The sequence below is a fragment of the Phyllobates terribilis genome, unplaced genomic scaffold, assembly GCF_046119375.1.
Source record: "Phyllobates terribilis strain yellow unplaced genomic scaffold, ASM4611937v1 Scaffold_3__8_contigs__length_932513732, whole genome shotgun sequence".
Lineage (NCBI taxonomy): Eukaryota > Metazoa > Chordata > Amphibia > Anura > Dendrobatidae > Phyllobates > Phyllobates terribilis.
In genome coordinates this window covers 644,924,386-644,943,617 of record NW_027362763.1, presented here as the reverse complement: position 1 = coordinate 644,943,617, position 19,232 = coordinate 644,924,386, and the positions used below count along the sequence as shown (strand labels likewise).

The window sequence follows — 19,232 nt, the reverse complement described above, 5'->3', positions numbered from 1 at the left end:
ACCCTGCACAGTACCACTCTTCCTGTCCTGTATATATACACTGCACAGTATCACTCCTCCTGTCCTGTATATATACACTGCACAGTACCACTCTTCCTGTCCTGTATATATACACTGCACAGTACCACTCCTCCTGTCCTGTATATATACACTGCACAGTACCGCTCCTCCTGTCCTGTATATATACACTGCACAGTACCACTCCTCCTGTCCTGTATATATACACTGCACAGTACCGCTCCTCCTGTCCTGTATATATACACTGCACAGTACCACTTCTCCTGTCCTGTATATACACTGCACAGTACCACTCCTCCTGTATATATACACTGCACAGTACCACTCCTCCTGTATATATACACTGCACAGTACCACTCCTCCTGTCCTGTATATATACACTGCACAGTACCACTCCTCCTGTCCTGTATATATACACTGCACAGTACCACTCCTCCTGTCCTGTATATATACACTGCACAGTACCACTCCTCCTGTCCTGTATATATACACTGCACAGTACCGCTCCTCCTGTATATATACACTGCACAGTACCACTCCTCCTGTATATATACACTGCACAGTACCACCCTCCTGTCCTGTATATATACACTGCACAGTACCACTCCTCCTGTCCTGTATATATACACTGCACAGTACCGCTCCTCCTGTATATATACACTGCACAGTACCACTCCTCCTGTATATATACACTGCACAGTACCACTCCTCCTGTACATATACACTGCACAGTACCACCCTCCTGTCCTGTATATATACACTGCACAGTACCCCTCCTCCTGTCCTGTATATATACACTGCACAGTACCACTCCTCCTGTCCTGTATATATACACTGTACAGTACCACTCCTCCTGTCCTGTATATATACACTGCACAGTACCACTCCTCCTCTCCTGTATATATACACTGCACAGTACCACTCCTCCTGTATATATACACTGCACAGTACCACTCCTCCTGTATATATACACTGCACAGTACCACCCTCCTGTATATACAGTACATGACAGAACAATAATACATTACAGGACACCGAACATAAGAACAAAACAAGACGACAGATCACAGAAAATAGAAACAAAATAAATCCCCCCAGGAATATATATATATATATACAGGAAATAACTATTATAAAACCTATAAGACCCCCGGCCCAGCTTCATCCATACTACTATATACAATCCCACACAACACTCACACCGTCCTATATACACATAAAACACCGTCCTATATACAAGATTATATACAATAAAACACTAAACCTAATATAACGTATATACAACCGGACACTAACACTAACCTACTGGTCCCACTGCCTGACCTTACAGTCACCCCCTTACCGCACCTCATTCACACCACAGAAAACCAAAAATAACAAGATATACAATAGTGACATGGACAATTTTAAACCTTTTTTTTTTTTTTTTTTTTGGAATTTTTCAATATATATATAAAACACAGACCTACACTAACTATCCCGCCACCCCTGATCCAGCTCTGGCCACAAAGTTCAGGATTACTCCGAGCTAGGATCAGGCCCCAAAGTTTTTCCCCAGGCGGGGCCTGGACCAGGCCAGATCAGTCCTCTTATCACCACTGATGAAGAAATCCCCCAAATCCCCCACCCAACCTAACTAAAACCCCCTATTATACATTATATACAATATATACAGAACACAACCTACACACTCACCATCCAAGGCTCAAGTTCGATGCCGGCAAACCTTCTATTCAGGAGACAGAAATACAAAACAAAAATCTAGGGTGGAAAGACATCAGCCCTCCACCAGGATATAGGAGTACTACCGGACTAAGGCACCCTGAAGGAAAAGCCCCTCCAGAGACGGGCCGCCCTCCGGGCACCCAGTCTTTCATACTCCAGAGAACGTACCTTCACCAGGTCACCTAGGATGTTCCTACAGACTTCATCTACATGGAGGATTTTACTCTGCGTCGAGACTAAAACTCGTGCGTTCCACGTGAAATACCTCACCACTGCGCTGACTATGAATAAAGTGTCTCGGTCCCTTCTCCCAAGGTCTCCGAACGCTCCATAGGCCCACCCGGCGTAGGACAGAGTAGCCAGCCGCGGCCAACCAATGGAAGCCCCCACCCTGTTGTACACCTCTGTATTAAAGGGACAATGAAGCAGGAAGTGCTCCATGCTTTCCAGCACGTTAGCACAAGCCTCACGGGGGCAATTCCTGTCCTCGGAGCTCCTGTACTTCAAATTGTCCCTCACATACAGCTTACCATGGAAGCAGCGCCAAGTCAAGTCCCAGTACTTCTCGGGGATCCTGCTAGAATTTAACAAACTCAACCCAACCTCCAGATCCCGACTTGGGCAGTCTTTGAGGGCCAATGGACTCTGAAAATGAGAATGCAAGACCCTCATATCGAGGAGTTTCCTCGGGAGGGACCTCACCTCCCACATTCCCAGACCCCACCGGCGGATCATTTTCAGAACCGGGGTAACATAAGCCGGGAGATGCCCGTGTGGTGTGCGAAGATCCTTCAATCTTCCCCCTGTCTCCCATTCCTGGAAGAAAGGCTGAAACCATCCCTTGCAGGAGAATACCCATGGAGGAGCCCTCTCTCAACCTGGTCTCCTGCAAAAACAAAATGTCGGCGTCAAGTTGGCCGAGAAAATAAAAGGCCGTGTACCTTGCCGCATCTGACTTTATGCTGCAAACATTAATAGTTGCCAGCGTCAACGGGGTGGGTGCCGCCATCATGATTGATTGAATTAGATAGCCTTTTTCTTCCCACCACTGACAGTCCCAACCTCTTCCTCCGATAATGACGGGTTTTTAGTGCGCTTAAGACAAACAGATTCATCCATTCTCTCCTTACATACATTCTTGCCCTCGTCTGGTAGTCCTGGGTTAGTCGTCCCCCCCAGAGGGCTTTGTATTTGCCCCCCGAGAGGAAGACCCAGCCATCTCCTGAGCCCCAACCACCTTGTCCGCAACCTCCGGCCCCGGGTCCCCACTTCCCCCCTCCAGAGGGAGGTCCTGGAGAGCCCCGAACCGGTTGGAGAGATCCACCAGAGGGGGGGCGGCTGAACCCTCCAATGGCGCTTGGATCACGGCCAAAGAGTCAGAGGGGTCGCACTCCAAAGAGGCAGCTCGAGACCTGGTCCCCCTCCTTCCTCTGGCCGTTTTTCTGTTACCCTTTTTCTTTTTCTGTGACCACTCCCCCTCTCCCTCATCTAGACTGTCACCAGAAGAGGGTTCCTGGGAAGACGTGGCGTCCTCTCGCTCTTCCCTTTCAAGTCTCTTGACTTCCTCGCTCAATTCACTGTCTTTAGGATCCTCAGCTGCAAGTGAAGTACCTGGGTCAGAGTTTAGGGACATTACTCCCTGCCCCCTGTCCCCACGGCGCTTCTCCTGCCGCCTGATGGTGGATGGTGGCAGCTTGCTCCTCACCGGATCCCTGCCTCCCCCGTCCCTACGGGTCCCTTCACCGGCAAGATTAGTCCCGGCTTGCGCCTGTCCCGCACTCGCCGCTTTCAGGACCGCATTGGCGAAGGAACGCGGACAGCGACTGAACGGGTGACCGAGGTCACCACACAAGTTACACCTAATCCTGCGACAGGCAGCAGCAAGATGACCAAGGTCCCCACACAGTGCGCATTTCTGGGTGGTACACTGCGCACTGAAGTGTGTGGGGCTACCGCACCTGTGACAGACCTTAGGCTGCCCCCGGTAGAAAATCAAGATCCTATCCCTCCCAAAAAGGTTGAGGAGGGGATATGGGTAACAGTGTTTCCCGAAACCTTCAATCTCACCATGAAGGTCCAGGCCTCTGACCAGATACCATGGTCATCCAGATTCTTTTCGGGAATATTGGTGACCTCTCCGTATCTAATCACCCAGGTGGTAATGTCCATACAGGAAAGCGACTCGTTACTAGTCAAAACGGTCACTTTCCTGACGGAATCTTGGCGGGTTATTGCCAGGGGAAAGAGACCATGCCATTCGGGGTGACTCCGAGCCAGCTCATGGCGAGACCAGAAAAGCTCAAGGCCCTCCGGTCTCACGAAGCTGACACCGAAGTAGGAGGTCCCGTAGGGATGGATCAAGGCAAAGATGTCATATGCCGCAAAGCCCATCCCCAGCAGGAGCTCAACCACCTTCGACCTATCAGGACAGGCATCCTTGCTTACCCACTGGAGACGGACCACGTTCCTACGGTTACTCCTCTGCCCCGTTGTCGGCAGAGACCAGACAGTCTCTGCCCCTCTATCTCGGACGGCTGAAAGACCATGTCTCTCTATCCAGAAAGACAGATCAACCTCCCTCCCCTCTACAGTGATGGAGCTCTCCCCTCTCCTCAGGGCGTCCAGGAGCTGCTGTTGCAAGTCACCATCCCCAGGGCCACCAGACGAGGGCGCACTACTACCCCCAGCACTGACAGCTCCTGAATAGCTTTGGGCTGAAGCCCCCGCCAATGCTGGGGGGGCAGCGGGACCAGCGCCTACTTCTCCCCCACCAACACCAGTGCTGCTCCCACCATTCACTCCAGTACTAGTCACACCATTCGCAGGACCATTACTCCCATCGTTCACTCCACTACTACTCACACCATTCGCATGACCACTACCCCCAACATTTGCTACACCACAACTCCCATCATTCCCACAACTCCCAGCATTCATTCCACCACTACCCCCACCATTTGCTACATCATCATTCACTGCACCACTACCCCCACCATTTGCTGCATCATCATTCACTGTACCACTAATTCCACCATTCCTACTACTCTCATCATCTGCTCCACCATTACTCTCACCATCTGCTCCACCATTACTCCCATCATTCACTACACCACTATTTCCATTCCCTTTACTTGTCACCCCATTACCTCTGCTGTTCTCTGCACCTTCCACAGTCACCTCCATTCCTTCCTCCCTTGTGTCTGGTGTCTCTGCACTCACACCTGCTGGGCCGGGGGAGGGGAGCACTCCCAGAGACTCCTTTCCCTGCAGCACCACACCCGTTTCCCTTTGGTTGCTGCTGGCTTTCTGCAGGTCGTCTCCTGGAGCGCCCCGCCCCCCTACTGCAGCATTTTGGTCCTTGTTCTGGCCAGACTGTTTTCTCGGCACCTCTGCCCGCCCTGCACCCACAGACTTTGGGGTCTTAGTGTCCTTTTTGGGCTCTGGGGCACACTGCCCCCCTGTCGCAGCAGTGTGCCCAGTGTTCTTTGCTGATGTGTTTTTCACATCCTTCCCTGCCCCCCCAGCCCCGGTGATAACCGGCTTAGCCGCAGAGGGCAGGGTGGGAAATTCCACAGAACTTCCTATGTCCGGCGCTGTGAGTACCTCCACAGCCTCGCCCCCTGCACTGTTCCCCGCACAGATGGCAGCATCGCCGGACGTCCTCCTCCTCTCCCCACCTTGCCTCTGCCTCGAGCCCACTGCAGAGCCCGTGCCTTTAGGTTTGGTGGGGTTTAAACAGAAGGTGGCAGGCGCAACATCAGACATTGGTACATACTTGTAACTCACCACCTCCTGTGCAGCTCCTCCGGTCTTCTTCTTCCTCTTCCCGGTCTCCTCCACTGGTTTGTCCTCACCAAAGGAAAACCGCGTCAGGTCCACTGGAGACTCCAGCAGTCGGATCTCCCTCAGCAGTCCTCCTTCCTCCTCCTCCCCCGACACTCCAGCCTCTGCTGTGGGAGTCCTCTGCCCTGCAGGGAGACCACTTGAGCTCCGGCTCTGCCCCTCACTGGCTCCAGCAACTGAGACTCCAGTCACCTCTTCATCCTCCCCCTCCTCTTCACTAAGGACGCAGGCTGGCGGTTCTCCTGAGGTGTTTAACCCCTTCATTTCTGAGAACCGCCGCTGGTTCTTAAACCTCTCCAGGAAGGGACCTGCGCTTTTCTCAATCCCCTCCCGGAGGAGCACTAACCTGACCACCTCGTCTCTGAGGGCTTTAACCCTCTGGGAGGTCGCGGGTCTCTCCTTGTTGGACGCCCGGGTGTTCAGGACCCGGGCCTCCCTCAGCTCCTCTTTCAGCTGGGTTAGTGCTTTGCCGGCGTCCTTGTACTCTCGCAACGTGGCGACCACTCGGGAGGAGAAGGAACTTGTGGACTCGCTGGAGCTCATCTCCCCCCAGGATCTTGCTGGGCTCTTGTTCCTGGGGCCTGGGGTGCCCCGGTCTCCCTCTCTGGGCTGGCGGTGAACAGTCTCGGGGTTGGAGCAGGTGGATGTATTCTTCCTCACCCTTCCCGATCTCCTCACTCCCTCCTGGGCCGGTTGTTGAGGCTCCTTCTCCCCCGCCGGCATAGACCGGGGGATAGGAGGCTGGGAAGCCATGCCGGCCTCCCAGTAGGCCTGCCTCTCCCTGGGGAGAAGAGAGGCAGACGACGACCCTCCTCCTGGAAGTGCTTGAGCTCAGGAGGCAGGTGCTACTCTCAGAACCACTCCTCCTGTCCTGTATATACACACTGCACAGTACCACTTCTCCTGTCCTGTATATATACACTGCACAGTACCACTTCTCCTGTCCTGTATATATACACTGCACAGTACCACTCCTCCTGTCCTGTATATATACACTGCACAGTACCACTCCTCCTGTCCTGTGTATATATACACTTCACAGTACCACTCCTCCTGTTCTGTATATATACACTTCACAGTACCACTCCTCCTGTATATATACACTGCACAGTACCACTCCTCCTGTCCTGTGTATATATATACACTGCACAGTACCACTCCTCCTGTCCTGTGTATATATATACACTGCACAGTACCACTCCTCCTGTCCTGTGTATATATATACACTGCACAGTACCACTCCTCCTGTCCTGTATATATATACACTGCACAGTACCACTCCTCCTGTCCTGTAAATATATATATACACTGCACAGTACCACTCTTCCTGTCCTGTATATATACACTACACAGTACCACTCTTCCTGTCCTGTATATATACACTGCACAGTACCACTCTTCCTGTCCTGTATATATACACTGCACAGTACCACTCTTCCTGTCCTGTATATATACACTGCACAGTACTACTCCTCCTGTCCTGTATATATACACTGCACAGTGCCACTCCTCCTGTCCTGTATATATACACTGCACAGTACCACTCCTCCTGTCCTGTATATATACACTGCACAGTACCACTCCTCCTGTCCTGTATATATACACTGCACAGTACCACTCCTCCTGTCCTGTATATATACACTGCACAGTACCACTCCTCCTGTATATACAGTGCCGCGCCTGCCTCGTGTCCCGGTGTATTTTTAGCGCCCGTGCTGTAATCGATGCCGCCGTCGCGCGGTCACATGGTGGTGACGGGTTTCGGCCGCTGTGTTCAGGGTAGCTGTGGGGTTAACCCTGCGTCTGCTGGTTCCGCTCAGACCTCGGGGTCTCCTCCGCTCGCATATCCAGTAGTGTCGGTCACTCGGCGGTGCGCGGCCTGACAGGTGCAGAATCACTAGTGAATATTATATTAATTCCCTGTGGCGTCAGACGAGGGCGCGGTGGCCCCGGGGTGGGTCAGACGAGGGCGCGGTGGCCCCGGGGTGGGTCAGACGAGGGCGCGGTGGCTCCGGGGTGGGTCCCTCCTCTATGCTCTCAGCCTGAGGGCCCCTCTTGTCTCGGCTGTGTACAGGGCCCGTCTGAGGGAAGCTCCTGTGGTCACATGACCTGGCTGCAGACTGTGAAAACCAGCAGCCAATCACAAGTAGGATAGGAAATGAAAGCTGTGCTCTGATTGGTTGCTAAGGGCAACAGAGATGTTTTTGTTTCTCTTTCACAGTTGTATAAATCTGTCCCAGACTAGAATCAGAGCGTCCGGCCGACACCTCATCCTCCTGGACGGCGCCTCAGTGCCACCGCTCATCATCCTTCATACAACAACCCCCAGCATGCGCTCAGCCTGGTCACATGACAACGCAGCCAATCAGAGCCCAGCACTCATGTCGTCAGCTGCTGTTGGGGAGGAGGGGGGGTGTCACGGCTTGATCTGTGGTGGTGGTGGGGTGTCACGGCATGATCTGTGGTGGTGGGTGTCGTGTCACGTCCTTATCTGTGGTTTTGGGGGGTCGCGGCCTGATCTCGGCTGCTGTCATGTTTTCCTGAGCTGCAGATTTCGCTGTTTTCTTCGCATTCCTCTGGCTCAGGTTTCTGGCTCCAGAACTTTTATCAGTTTTTATGAGGAATTTTATGAACTTTGTTCAGCAGAATTATGTAAAGTCAGAAGCGGAGAGCAAAGATTACACGGGGGGGAGGCATCGGACCGATGTGCAAGTTACACGAGGAGGGGGGAGGCATCGGGGCGATGTGCAGGTTACACGGGGGGGAGGCATCGGGGCGATGTGCAGGTTACACGGGGGGGAGGCATCGGGGCGATGTGCAGGTTACATGAGGAGGGGGGGAGGCATCGGGGCGATGTGCAGGTTACACGAGGAGGGGGGGAGGCATCGGGGCGATGTGCAGGTTACACGAGGAGGGGGGAGGCCTCGGGGCGATGTGCAGGTTACACGAGGAGGGGGGAGGCATCGGGGCGATGTGCAGGTTACACGAGGAGGGGGGGAGGCATCGGGGCGATGTGCAGGTTACACGAGGAGGGGGGGAGGCATCGGGGCGATGTGCAGGTTACACGAGGAGGGGGGGAGGTATCGGGGCGATGTGCAGGTTACACGAGGAGGGGGGAGGCATCGGGGCGATGTGCAGGTTACACGAGGAGGGGGGAGGCATCGGGGCGATGTGCAGGTTACACGAGGAGTGGGGGAGGCATCGGGGCGATGTGCAGGTTACACGAGGAGTGGGGGAGGCATCGGGGCGATGTGCAGGTTACACGAGGAGTGGGGGAGGCATCGGGGCGATGTGCAGGTTACACGAGGAGGGGGGGAGGCATCGGGGCGATGTGCAGGTTACACGAGGAGGGGGGGAGGCATCGGGGCGATGTGCAGGTTACACGAGGAGGGGGGGAGGCATCGGGGCGATGTGCAGGTTACACGAGGAGGGGGGGAGGCATCGGGGCGATGTGCAGGTTACACGAGGAGGGGGGGAGGCATCGGGGCGATGTGCAGGTTACACGAGGAGGGGGGGAGGCATCGGGGCGATGTGCAGGTTACACGAGGAGGGGGGGAGGCATCGGGGCGATGTGCAGGTTACACGAGGAGGAGGGGAGGCATCGGGGCGATGTGCAGGTGTGGAGACCCGGGGTCTTCTGTGGGCGTAATACTACTCGGACAACACCGGGTGGCAATACCTTATGGAACCACCAGACAATAAACACAATACTGGGACTGATGACCGGATACCCAGCAATTGCTAGAGATAATCTGGGCCACTGTTTATTTAATAAACAGGTAGAGCAGTCCCAAATCCCCAAGATGGTGCAAAATTACACAGTCCTCACCCTTCCTTCTTCTCCCGCCTGGGATAGAACAGCTGGCTTTGGAGACTTCCAGGGCCGACTACCTCAACCAGTGGCCCCCCCACTTCTGGCGGACCCCCCACAGAGAGAAGGTAGCAGCAAGCTTAGGAAGCTAGCAGTCCATCGAGGTACAAGGCCAGGAGACCCGAGGGTTCCACCCTGACCTCTCCCAGAGTTTCCATGGGGCCAGATGACCGGCTGGTCCCAATCTGGCTTCTCCGAATGTCTCACAGTGTGACGTCGTGGCCCCCCCGCCGCACTCAGTGTGACGTCCGCCGCAAATCTGTGTCTCTGGATCCAGCCATGCTACCAAGCTGATGTCCTGAAGGGTGCAGCACTCGGGTCTCATTGTTTGAGCTAATCCCTCTGCTCTTGTACATAAATTAGCTGACTTTTTAGTACATCAGGTAATTAGCATATTAACAAACATTATTGTTTCCAATCCAAGAGAAGTCAATATTAAGGTTTATACACATAATCGTGTGTCCTTCTTGACCAGCCAAAGAAAAACACATACATTCCCAAGTCAACACAAAGATAATAGCGTAACAAGTCTAGCGTCTGGCTGATTAAGATAAGAAGTTGTTTCGTCACAGATACCCTTTTCATGACACACACACACACACACACACACTCACTCACACTCTGTATGATGCCCCCCACACACGCACACTGTGTGACGTCCCCCCTCGTAGGCGCAAAGTGTGATGACCGGCCCCCCACACGCGCACACATCCCACCTACTAACCTGTCAAGTAACCAGAAGGATTTTGCAGACTTAACGGTGGAGCAGGGATCTGGGAAATGAGACAGAAGGGTCTGGCAGGGGAAGAAGAGGAGGAAAGAGGGGTCTTGCTGGCGGGAGGAGGAAAGAGGGGTCTTGCTGGCGGGAGGAAGAGGAGGACAGAGGAGTATTGCTGGCGGGAGGAAGAGGAGGACAGAGGGGTCTTGCTGGCGGGAGGAAGAGGAGGACAGAGGAGTATTGCTGGCGGGAGGAAGAGGAGGACAGAGGGGTCTTGCTGGCGGGAGGAAGAGGAGGACAAAGGGGTCTTGCTTGGCGGGAGGAAGAGGAGGACAGAGGGGTCTTTCTGGCGGGAGGAAGAGGAGGACAGAGGAGTATTGCTGGTGGGAGGAGGACTGAGGGGTCTTGCTGGCGGGATGAGTACACAGGGGTCTTGCTGGCATGAGGAGGACAATGGGATTTGGCAGTGGCCTCCTCTCTCCCTGTTGGAAGCACATGCCTGCTGGGCCGCTTGCTCCTGTGTATGGGGAGTGGGGTGGGACAGCCGTCTGTGGCTTTCTCCTCCTCCGCTGATCTCTGTTGGGTCTGACAGCTGCTCGGGGCGGCCTCCACCCTCCCGGTTTTCGGGGCCGTCACTCTCATGTTTTCTATGTATCTTACAGGCTTCAGTTTCTGGAGATCACGTCCCGAGAGACCATGACGGCGCCCCCTAAAGACAGGTGAGAGTCCATGTATGTACTGCTGACATGTGGCATCCTGCCCACCGGGAGGTGTGGAGCCGTGCGCTCCTCTCTGGATTCGGGGAGGGTCTCCATTAATTGGGGGTCTTGTAGTGGAGTAAACCCTGTATCCCTCCCCCAGGTATAATGGCGTCTGGCTGATCTTCTTCATGCTCGGCCTCGGCACTTTATTACCATGGAATTTCTTCATGACCGCAACCATGGTGAGTAATAACCAGGGGCCCCAGACAGAGCGCCAGCTCCAGGGCCAAACTTCTGCTCAACACCAGATCTGCCAGGTCACCACTAGCATTTATACCCCATAGTAATGTAACAGCTCCACCCACATATCTCCTCCAGCAGAATAGTGAGTGCAGCTCTGGAGTATAATACAGGAGGTAACTCAGGATCAGTAATGTAATGTATGTACACAGTGACTGCATCAGCAGAATAGTGAGTGCAGCTCTGGAGTATAATACAGGATGTAACTCAGGATCAGTAATGTAATGTATATACACAGTGACTGTACCAGCAGAATAGTGAGTGCAGCTCTGGAGTATAATACAGGATGTAACTCAGGATCAGTAATGTAATGTATATACACAGTGACTGTACCAGCAGAATAGTGAGTGCAGCTCTGGGTATAATACAGGATGTAACTCAGGATCAGTAATGTAATGTATGTACACAGTGACTGTACCAGCAGAATAGTGAGTGCAGCTCTGGGTATAATACAGGAGGTAACTCAGGATCAGTAATATAATGTATGTACACAGTGACTGCACCAGCAGAATAGTGAGTGCAGCTCTGGAGTATAATACAGGATGTAACTCAGGATCAGTAATGTAATGTATGTACACAGTGACTGCACGAGCAGAATAGTGAGTGCAGCTCTGGAGTATAATACAGGAGGTAACTCAGGATCAGTAATGTAATGTATGTACACAGTGACTGCACCAGCAGAATAGTGAGTGCAGCTCTGGAGGATAATACAGGATGTAACTCAGGATCAGTAATGTAATGTATGCACACAGTGACTCCACCAGCAGTATACTGGGTGCAGCTCTGATCAGCTGCTAGTCAGTGTGCTGATTACGGGTGTGGTGGCTGCAGATCCTGCTGTGAGCTCCTGATCTCTGAGACACTAACACCTCTCCACCTGGGGACCTGCTTTCTCTCTTTCCCAGAGAGAGAGCGGGTTTCTGGGATAAGTGAAGGAGCCAAGTCCCAGGCTTCTGCTTCCCGAACCAGGCCGGCGGGGGGGGCAGAAGAAACCAGCAACCGGCCTGCACATCAGAGGACTCGGGGGTGAGACGCTGCACCAGGAGTCGCAGCAATGTGGCTCCTACTCCCCCCGGGATTGTGGAGACCCCTAGAAGCCGCAAGGCTTCCAGCATGGAGGAAAAGCCTGACAGCGGCGTGCAAGATGGCGCTCCTTCCGGAGGAAAGCTGAGTGCTCATGGAGGTGAGGCCGACCTCCCTGAGGGGGGGTGGGCGCTGCAGGGACCCCGGGAGTCTGTGTCCACCTATGCCTCCCGGGTCATGATCCACCTCCGTGAGTATGAAGATGCCAGTAAGCTCATCAGGAGGCTCCGGGAGGAGCTGCGCTGCACAAGCGCAAAAGCTGCAGGGGCCTCCAAACCAAGGAAGGCCAAGCTCCAGGCTGAAGTAAAGAGGCTGACCAGCGAGATTCACCTGCTGGAAATAAGGAAAGCCACCATCAGAGAGCAGAGTGGTCTATTCAAAGAAAAACTAATAAATGAAGACCGTTACAGAGAAATGGCTGATACCAGAGAGCAAAGGCAGATGGGGCTGCAGCCTTAGAGCCAGGTGGATGATGAGAGTGATGATGACCAGCAGGAAGCCCCACCTGGCAGCCTGCAAAGTCACCCGTGCAGCGAGCTCCCTGCAGGACAGGCGACAGTGACATCCGGTCGCAGTTCTGCCGGCTCTGGGGAGGACAGTGACAGCAGCGGCCAGGGAGGGGCGCTAATGGCGGAGATTAAGCTCCTGGAGTCCCCAGTGTGCCTCCAAAACTTCCATCTTGGTGAAGATCTACCAGAAGAGGCACCTGGGGGCCACAAAAAGGCAAAGAAGACCAAGCCAAAGCTGCAGGAAGCGGTAAGATACATATATGCCCCCCTCCCTGTACCCCCTGAGTCGGCGGCGGGCTCAGCTCGCTGTATAAGCCCCGTTGCCCAGCCCAGCCCGGGTTCTGCTGTGGATCCGGTGCAAAGGCGCGGGGAGATTACAGAGCGCGGTAGTGAGGCGCAGAGCTCCGTCTCTGCTTGTAGTAGTGGGGACGTAGCAGGAGGTGCATCAGCCGAGAGGCTGGACAGTGAGGGCGGCCCGGCGGCGGGCGTTCCGTCAGGCCACGATGCTGTGGTGTGCTCCTCAGTGGGAGGGGGGAGCAGCCCGGTGTCGGGGGCAGCTCCGGTAACCTCGGCACCTCTGAATGCTGTTGCCGCTGATCACTTAGTTGAGAAGCGGCGGCAGTGTGAGGGGGCTGAGCGTTCCGGTCCTCTCACCAAAGTGCTCTTTTGTGTTGGCGTCGCTGGTCCGGAAGATCCTGATGCTATAGATCAGCGGCGCCTAACAGCTGCTAAAGATCAGCGGCACATTATACCGAATGCCAAACAGCGGAAATTACCGACCAATGATGTGGAGGGCACACATAAGACCGGGGGTGAGGTCGTCTCCAGTTCTATAGAGGTGACTGAGCCCCTTGTGCCTGATGCGGAGGTCAAAATGTCATCCGCCATTGTTACTGGTCCAGCAGGAATGAATGTGGTGGTGGGGGTGAATGAGGCTAATTCATTGTCTAGTGGTGTGGTTGCTGGTTTGGTGGAGGGTGAGATGGAGGTGGGTAATGGTGATGCTGTTGGGGCTGATGTGGTCACTGGTCCGGTTGCCCCCCCAGGGGTGGCAACACCTGTCCAGAGTTATGCCAGTGTCACCTCCGGGGCAAATAGGGCATCCTCCTCGTCTCCGGGCTTTGGGGATGGCATGTTGCAACGGCGCCTTCTGGAGGCTCTAAAGAAGGGGGAGAGATCACTAATGGTAGAGGGTCGAGAGGTTGATCTATCCTTCTGGATAGAGAGGCATGGCCTCGGGGCCTTTCGAGAGCAAAAAGGGGGGGATACAGTGTGGTCCCTCCCAACAGCCGGGCCAGGCAGTGTGCGTAGGAATGTGGTCAGTCTTCGGTGGAGGGGCAGTGATGCATGTCCGCCAAGGTCTAAAGTTGTGGAGCTCCTGCTGAGGATGGGCTTCAAGGCGATTGACATCTACGCCTTGATACATCCCTATTCCACGCCTGAGTTTGATGTCAGCTTTGTTCGGCCGGAGGGGCTTGAGCTCTTCTGGGCGAATTATGAGTTGGCAAAAAATGAGCCCGGCTGGCGAGACTTTGCCGTTCAGGCAGTGTCTCGCCAAAACCAGATCAAGAAAGTGACCGTGATGACTCGTAACGAGTCGCTTTCTTGCTATGACATCATGACGTGGCTTGGTCGGTATGGAGAGGTGGTGGAGATGCCAAAGAAAAACCGCGACGAGTTTGGTATCTGGTCAGGGGCCTGGACGGTTATGGTAAAACGTAAGCGTTCAGGTGGTACGGTTGCCCACATTCCATCGTCTGCCTTCCTGGGTAGGGATCGTATCCTGGTCTTCTACCAGGGGCAACCGAAGCTCTGTCACAGGTGCGGCGACCCCACACACTTCAGTGCAAACTGCACTGTGCAGAAATGCGCGTTGTATGGGAGTGTCGGCCATCTTGCTGCCTCTTGTGTGGAGATTAGGTGCCACCTGTGTGGTGAGTTAGGTCACCCATTCAGCCGTTGTCCTCGCTCCTTCGCTAATGCAGTAGAGATCCCGGTGGGAGAAAGCCGTGAGGCCGATTCTGCTGGGGAGGGGACTAGCAGGGGTGGGGGAGCTGAGGGGCCAGGGAAGAAAAGCAATAAAAAGACGCCTGCCCAGCTGAGGCGTCTAGACAAGCGCAGACAGGAGAGGGAGCGGGGCGAGCCCCAGACTACCGGGGCAGCCCCTGTCCTGGATGCCAGTCTTGCTGCTGAGGCCCCCAGGGATGATGAGTTGGATGAGGAGGTCAGGAGGATCCACAGGGAGGAAACTGCCTCTGCTTCAGAATCCTCCCATTATGAAAGTATCGATGAGGATAATAAGCGGTGGCTAGAGAACAAGCGTAAGCTCGGCACCAAAAAGAAGAAAAAGAAGGGAGATAAAACATCTTCTCCCGCTCTGACCAAGGTACCTAAGGAAGGTAAAACCGACTCCCCTCTGGTTGGTCTTTCTAACCGGTTCCAAGCCCTTGATAACATCTCTTCCTCTGAGGAGGAGGCTGATGGTGAGGTTCCGGCTTCGGCGGAGCTTACAGGGGGCGCCGAGTCTCCTTCTCCTGGGGATGCAAGGTCCTTTGGGGGAGGGACTGGCCCAGAGTCCGGAGACGAGGACGAGAAAAGAAGGAAAAATGCTGAAATGGACACCTCTATGTCATTAAAGAGGGGGAAGGATTCCTCGTCTGAGGCAGAGGATAAGGGGAGTGGGAAGAGGAAAGCCGTCTAACTTAATCACCAATGATGGCGGTACCCACTCCGTTGACGCTGGCGTCCATTAATGTCGCCAGCACTAAGTCAAATATGGCTAGATTTGCAGCCTTTGATTTTCTCAGCCGGGTTGAAGCTGACATTTTCTTTTTGCAAGAGACCAGGCTGCCAAATATGGCAGAGGTGTTTATAGCTAAGAGGGAGTGGAGACTCGGGCCCTCTTATTGGTCTCTTGCGGCCGAGCCGTATAACGGAGTGGCGGCCCTTTTTACCGCACCGGTAGAATGCCGTCGGGTTATTGAGTTAGAAATGGGGAGGTGCCTGATATTAGATGTCCTCATGAAGGGACAAGAGCTCCGGCTCATTAACATCTATGGTCCCCAATCTAAGTGGGACCGGAAGTGTCTCTTTACGAGGATCAAGCCCTACCTTTTTACGAGTCGGCAAGTCGTCTTTGGAGGGGACTTCAACACTGTCACGAGGCCCCGGGATAGAGGAGGTTCCAGAGACAAGCTGACTTATGATAGCGTCGCCCTTAATAGTATAGCTAGTGAGGCTCGCCTGGTGGATGTCCACATCCGGCACACCGCAGGCCACGAGGGGTTCACCTATCATAGAGGTAACTTTAGGTCCAGGATAGACAGGTTTTATTTAAAGGAGGAAGCCGTCTCTTCAGCAGTATCTGTTGTTGAGGTGGAGTTCTCCGATCACTGTATGATTTTGTTTTCCCTGAATGTTACAGAGACCCCCCGGATGGGAAGAGGCTTTTGGAGGCTCAATTCGTCTCTCTTGGAAGAAGCGGAGATAAGACAGTCCTTTGAGGATTTTCTTCAGAGCCAGGTACCCTTACTGGATCTTTGTAGTAGTAAGTCAGAGTGGTGAGAGATGTTTAAGAAAAGGGTGGCGAGATTCTTCCGCCAGCTCTCGAGCCTCAGGAGCCTGGACAGGTATCGCCTGTATCAGGGCGTGAGGAGGAAACTCGAGCATCTTGTCTCAACTGGAGGTAGCCGCGAGGAGATCTCCAGAGTGAAATCTTTGCTAATGAGGTGTCAGTATGATAGACACGCATCTTTGGTTTTTGAGAGGGATTACGGGAAGTACCGCTCGCCCGACCCTTACAGAAACTGCAAGATGTCAGTGAATAGTAAAGTTGTTACAGGACTGGTTGACACTGCGGGGTCCCTGAAAAGATCCAGATCAGGGATCCTGGAGGTCGTCAGATCCTTCTTCTCGCACCTCTTGGGGAAGAGGGATCTGGATTGGGATGAGATGTCGGCTTTTCTGGCTGAAGCCGTCCCCGAAACAGGGATAGATCCCTCTCTTGGCGTTTTGACAGAGATGATCAGGGAAGAGGAAGTTAAGTTGGCGATTGAAGGGCTTGCCCTAAAGAAATCTCCCGGTCCAGATGGCTTAACATCTGAATTCTATAAGACCTTTAAGGACGCCTTGGTTCCCCGCTTGACTGAGGTATTCAATGAGTGTCTTTCCTCGGGCACTCTGCCAAAGTCAATGAGGAGGTCTGCCCTGATCATCTTGTCAAAGGGTAAGGACCCATCTTGCATTGAGAACTGGCGTCCCATAGCGCTTCTCAATGCAGACAGGAAGGTTTTGGCAAAGGTGCTGTTTAATCGGCTGGTGAAATTTGCACCCCAGCTCCTTTCGGGGGCCCAGCATTGCTCTGTTCCGGGCCGCAGTACAATTAGTGCTGTACTCTGTGTCCGAGAGGCGGTGGAGCAGGGTAGGGCTGGTCACTGGAAGGGGTACATGCTGTCATTGGACCAGGCAAAAGCGTTTGATCGGGTTAATCATGAGTACCTCTGGTCTGTCCTTCTGAGGTATGGCCTGCCGGGGGGGTTCGTTGATTGGCTTAAGACCTTGTACGCTGGGGCAGAGAGTTTCCCGCTTGTGAACGGTTGGATTGGCAGCTCTTTTGAGGTTGGGTGTGGTGTTCGCCAGGGTTGTCCCTTGAGCCCGCTACTGTACGTGTTTGCGATTGATCCACTTCTTAGGAGGGTGGAGCGTAGACCGTTGGCTGGGATCGGGATGGACCGGGTAGCACCGGAAGCCACTCTGAGAGTGGTGGCTTATGCCGATGACGTCACCGTTTTTGTTTCCTCTGATGGGGAGGCAGAATGGCTGATGTCAGAGGTAAATCGCTACTCGGAGGCATCCGGGTCTAAGATCAACCGGGATAAGTGTGAGAGTCTCTGGCTGGGAGGAGGAGATCCTGGTTTTGATCTCCCGGACACCCTTCCAGAACCCAAAATCTCTGCAAAAGTTCTTGGCATCGAATTTGGCCAGGGGGATTACCCCAAACAAAATTGGGACAGCAGGCTAGAGATCGCCACTCAGAAGGTGAGCCAATGGAAGGGTTGGTCTTTGACCCTAAGGGAAAGGGTAAAACTGATCAAAACTTACCTGCTCCCTTTGCTGATCTATCTGGGCAGTGTATGCATCTTGCCAGAGGCTCTCTGGACTCGGGTCTACAGTTTGTTCTTCCAACTGTTATGGGAGAATAGACTGAACCTGGTCAAGAGGGAGGTTACTTACCGTACGAGGAGACTAGGAGGGTTGGGTATGGTCAACCCTGTGGTATTCCTTGTGAATACCTTCATTAAGATCAATATTGCAAACCTCTGGAAAGAGAGGGCTCCTCCGTGGGTATTCTCCTGTAAGGGATGGTTTCAGCCTTTCTTCCAGGAATGGGAGACAGGAGGGCAAGTGAAGGATCTCCGCACACCGCATGGACATCTCCCGGCTTACGCTACCGTGGTTCTGAAGGTAATTCGCCGGTGGGGTCTGGGAATGTGGGAGGTCAGGACTCTGCCAAGGAAGCTCCTTGACAAAAGGGTTCTGTTGACCCATTTTCAGAGGCCTCTGGCGCTCAGAGATTGCCCAAGTCGGGATCTTGGGGTGGGTCTGCACCTTTTGAATTCTCTCAGGATCCCCTCGAAGATTTGGGACTTGGCTTGTCGCTGCTTCCATGGGAAACTGTGTGTGAGGGACAATCTGAAGTGTAGGAGCTCTGAGGACAGGAACTGTCCTCGGGAGCATTGTGATACCATGCTTGAAAGCATGGACCACTTCTTGCTTCGTTGTCCCTTTAACACAGAGGTGTACAACAGGGTGGGCGCCTCCATTGGCTGGCCCCGGCTGGCCGGTCTCTCTTATGCGGAATGGGCCTATGGAGCATTCGGGGACCTGGGTGGTCGGGACCGCTGCACCTTATTTCTAGTTAGTGCAGTGGTTAGGTATCACACGTGGAACGCACGGTGCTTAGTATCGACGCAGCGGAAAATCCTCCCAGTTTACGATGTGTTTAGGACCATACTCGGTGACCTGGTGAAGGTGCGTTCTCTGGAGTATGATAGACTGGGTACACGGAGGGCCGCTCTCCTCTGGAGGGGCTTTTCTTTTAGTGTGCCCTAGTCTGGTCATCTCCTCTCCTGGTGGTGGGCTGCTGCTGACACCATAGATCAGGGTTCCCCAACTCCAGTCCTCAAGGCCCACCAACAGGTCATGTTTTCAGGATTTCCTTAGTATTGCACAGGTGATAATTCCATCATCAGCACAGGCAATAATTACATCACCTGTGCAATACTAAGGAAATCCTGAAAACATGACCTGTTGGTGGGCCTTGAGGACTGGAGTTGGGGAACCCTGCCATAGATTTTTGTTTTATTGATCAGTAGACAGTGATGTAGGGCTGCAGGCGCCGAACTTGGGCTTTGTCAGTTGTGGTTATTGTATTGTTTGTTTCTGTATATATTGTATATATGGGT

At 53.7% G+C, this 19,232-nt stretch overlaps 1 protein-coding gene across 10 annotated transcripts in view; it reads left to right on the top strand.

The window, feature by feature from the left end:
• SLC29A1 (solute carrier family 29 member 1 (Augustine blood group)) overlaps positions 1-19,232 on the top strand; it is a 56,828-nt gene that overhangs the window by 15,141 nt on the left and 22,455 nt on the right. For 5 of the 10 annotated variants that reach the window (XM_073671609.1, XM_073671610.1, XM_073671612.1 and 2 more), the window contains 2 exons: positions 10,838-10,894; positions 11,037-11,118. In XM_073671609.1, the coding sequence (XP_073527710.1) occupies positions 10,872-10,894; positions 11,037-11,118 (105 nt within the window). In that variant the 5' untranslated portion in view covers positions 10,838-10,871. Of the gene's footprint in view, positions 1-10,837; positions 10,895-11,036; positions 11,119-11,972; positions 13,016-16,192; positions 16,291-19,232 lie in introns of those variants that run through there. The other 5 variants (XM_073671605.1, XM_073671606.1, XM_073671608.1 and 2 more) reach the window with 2 other exon arrangements.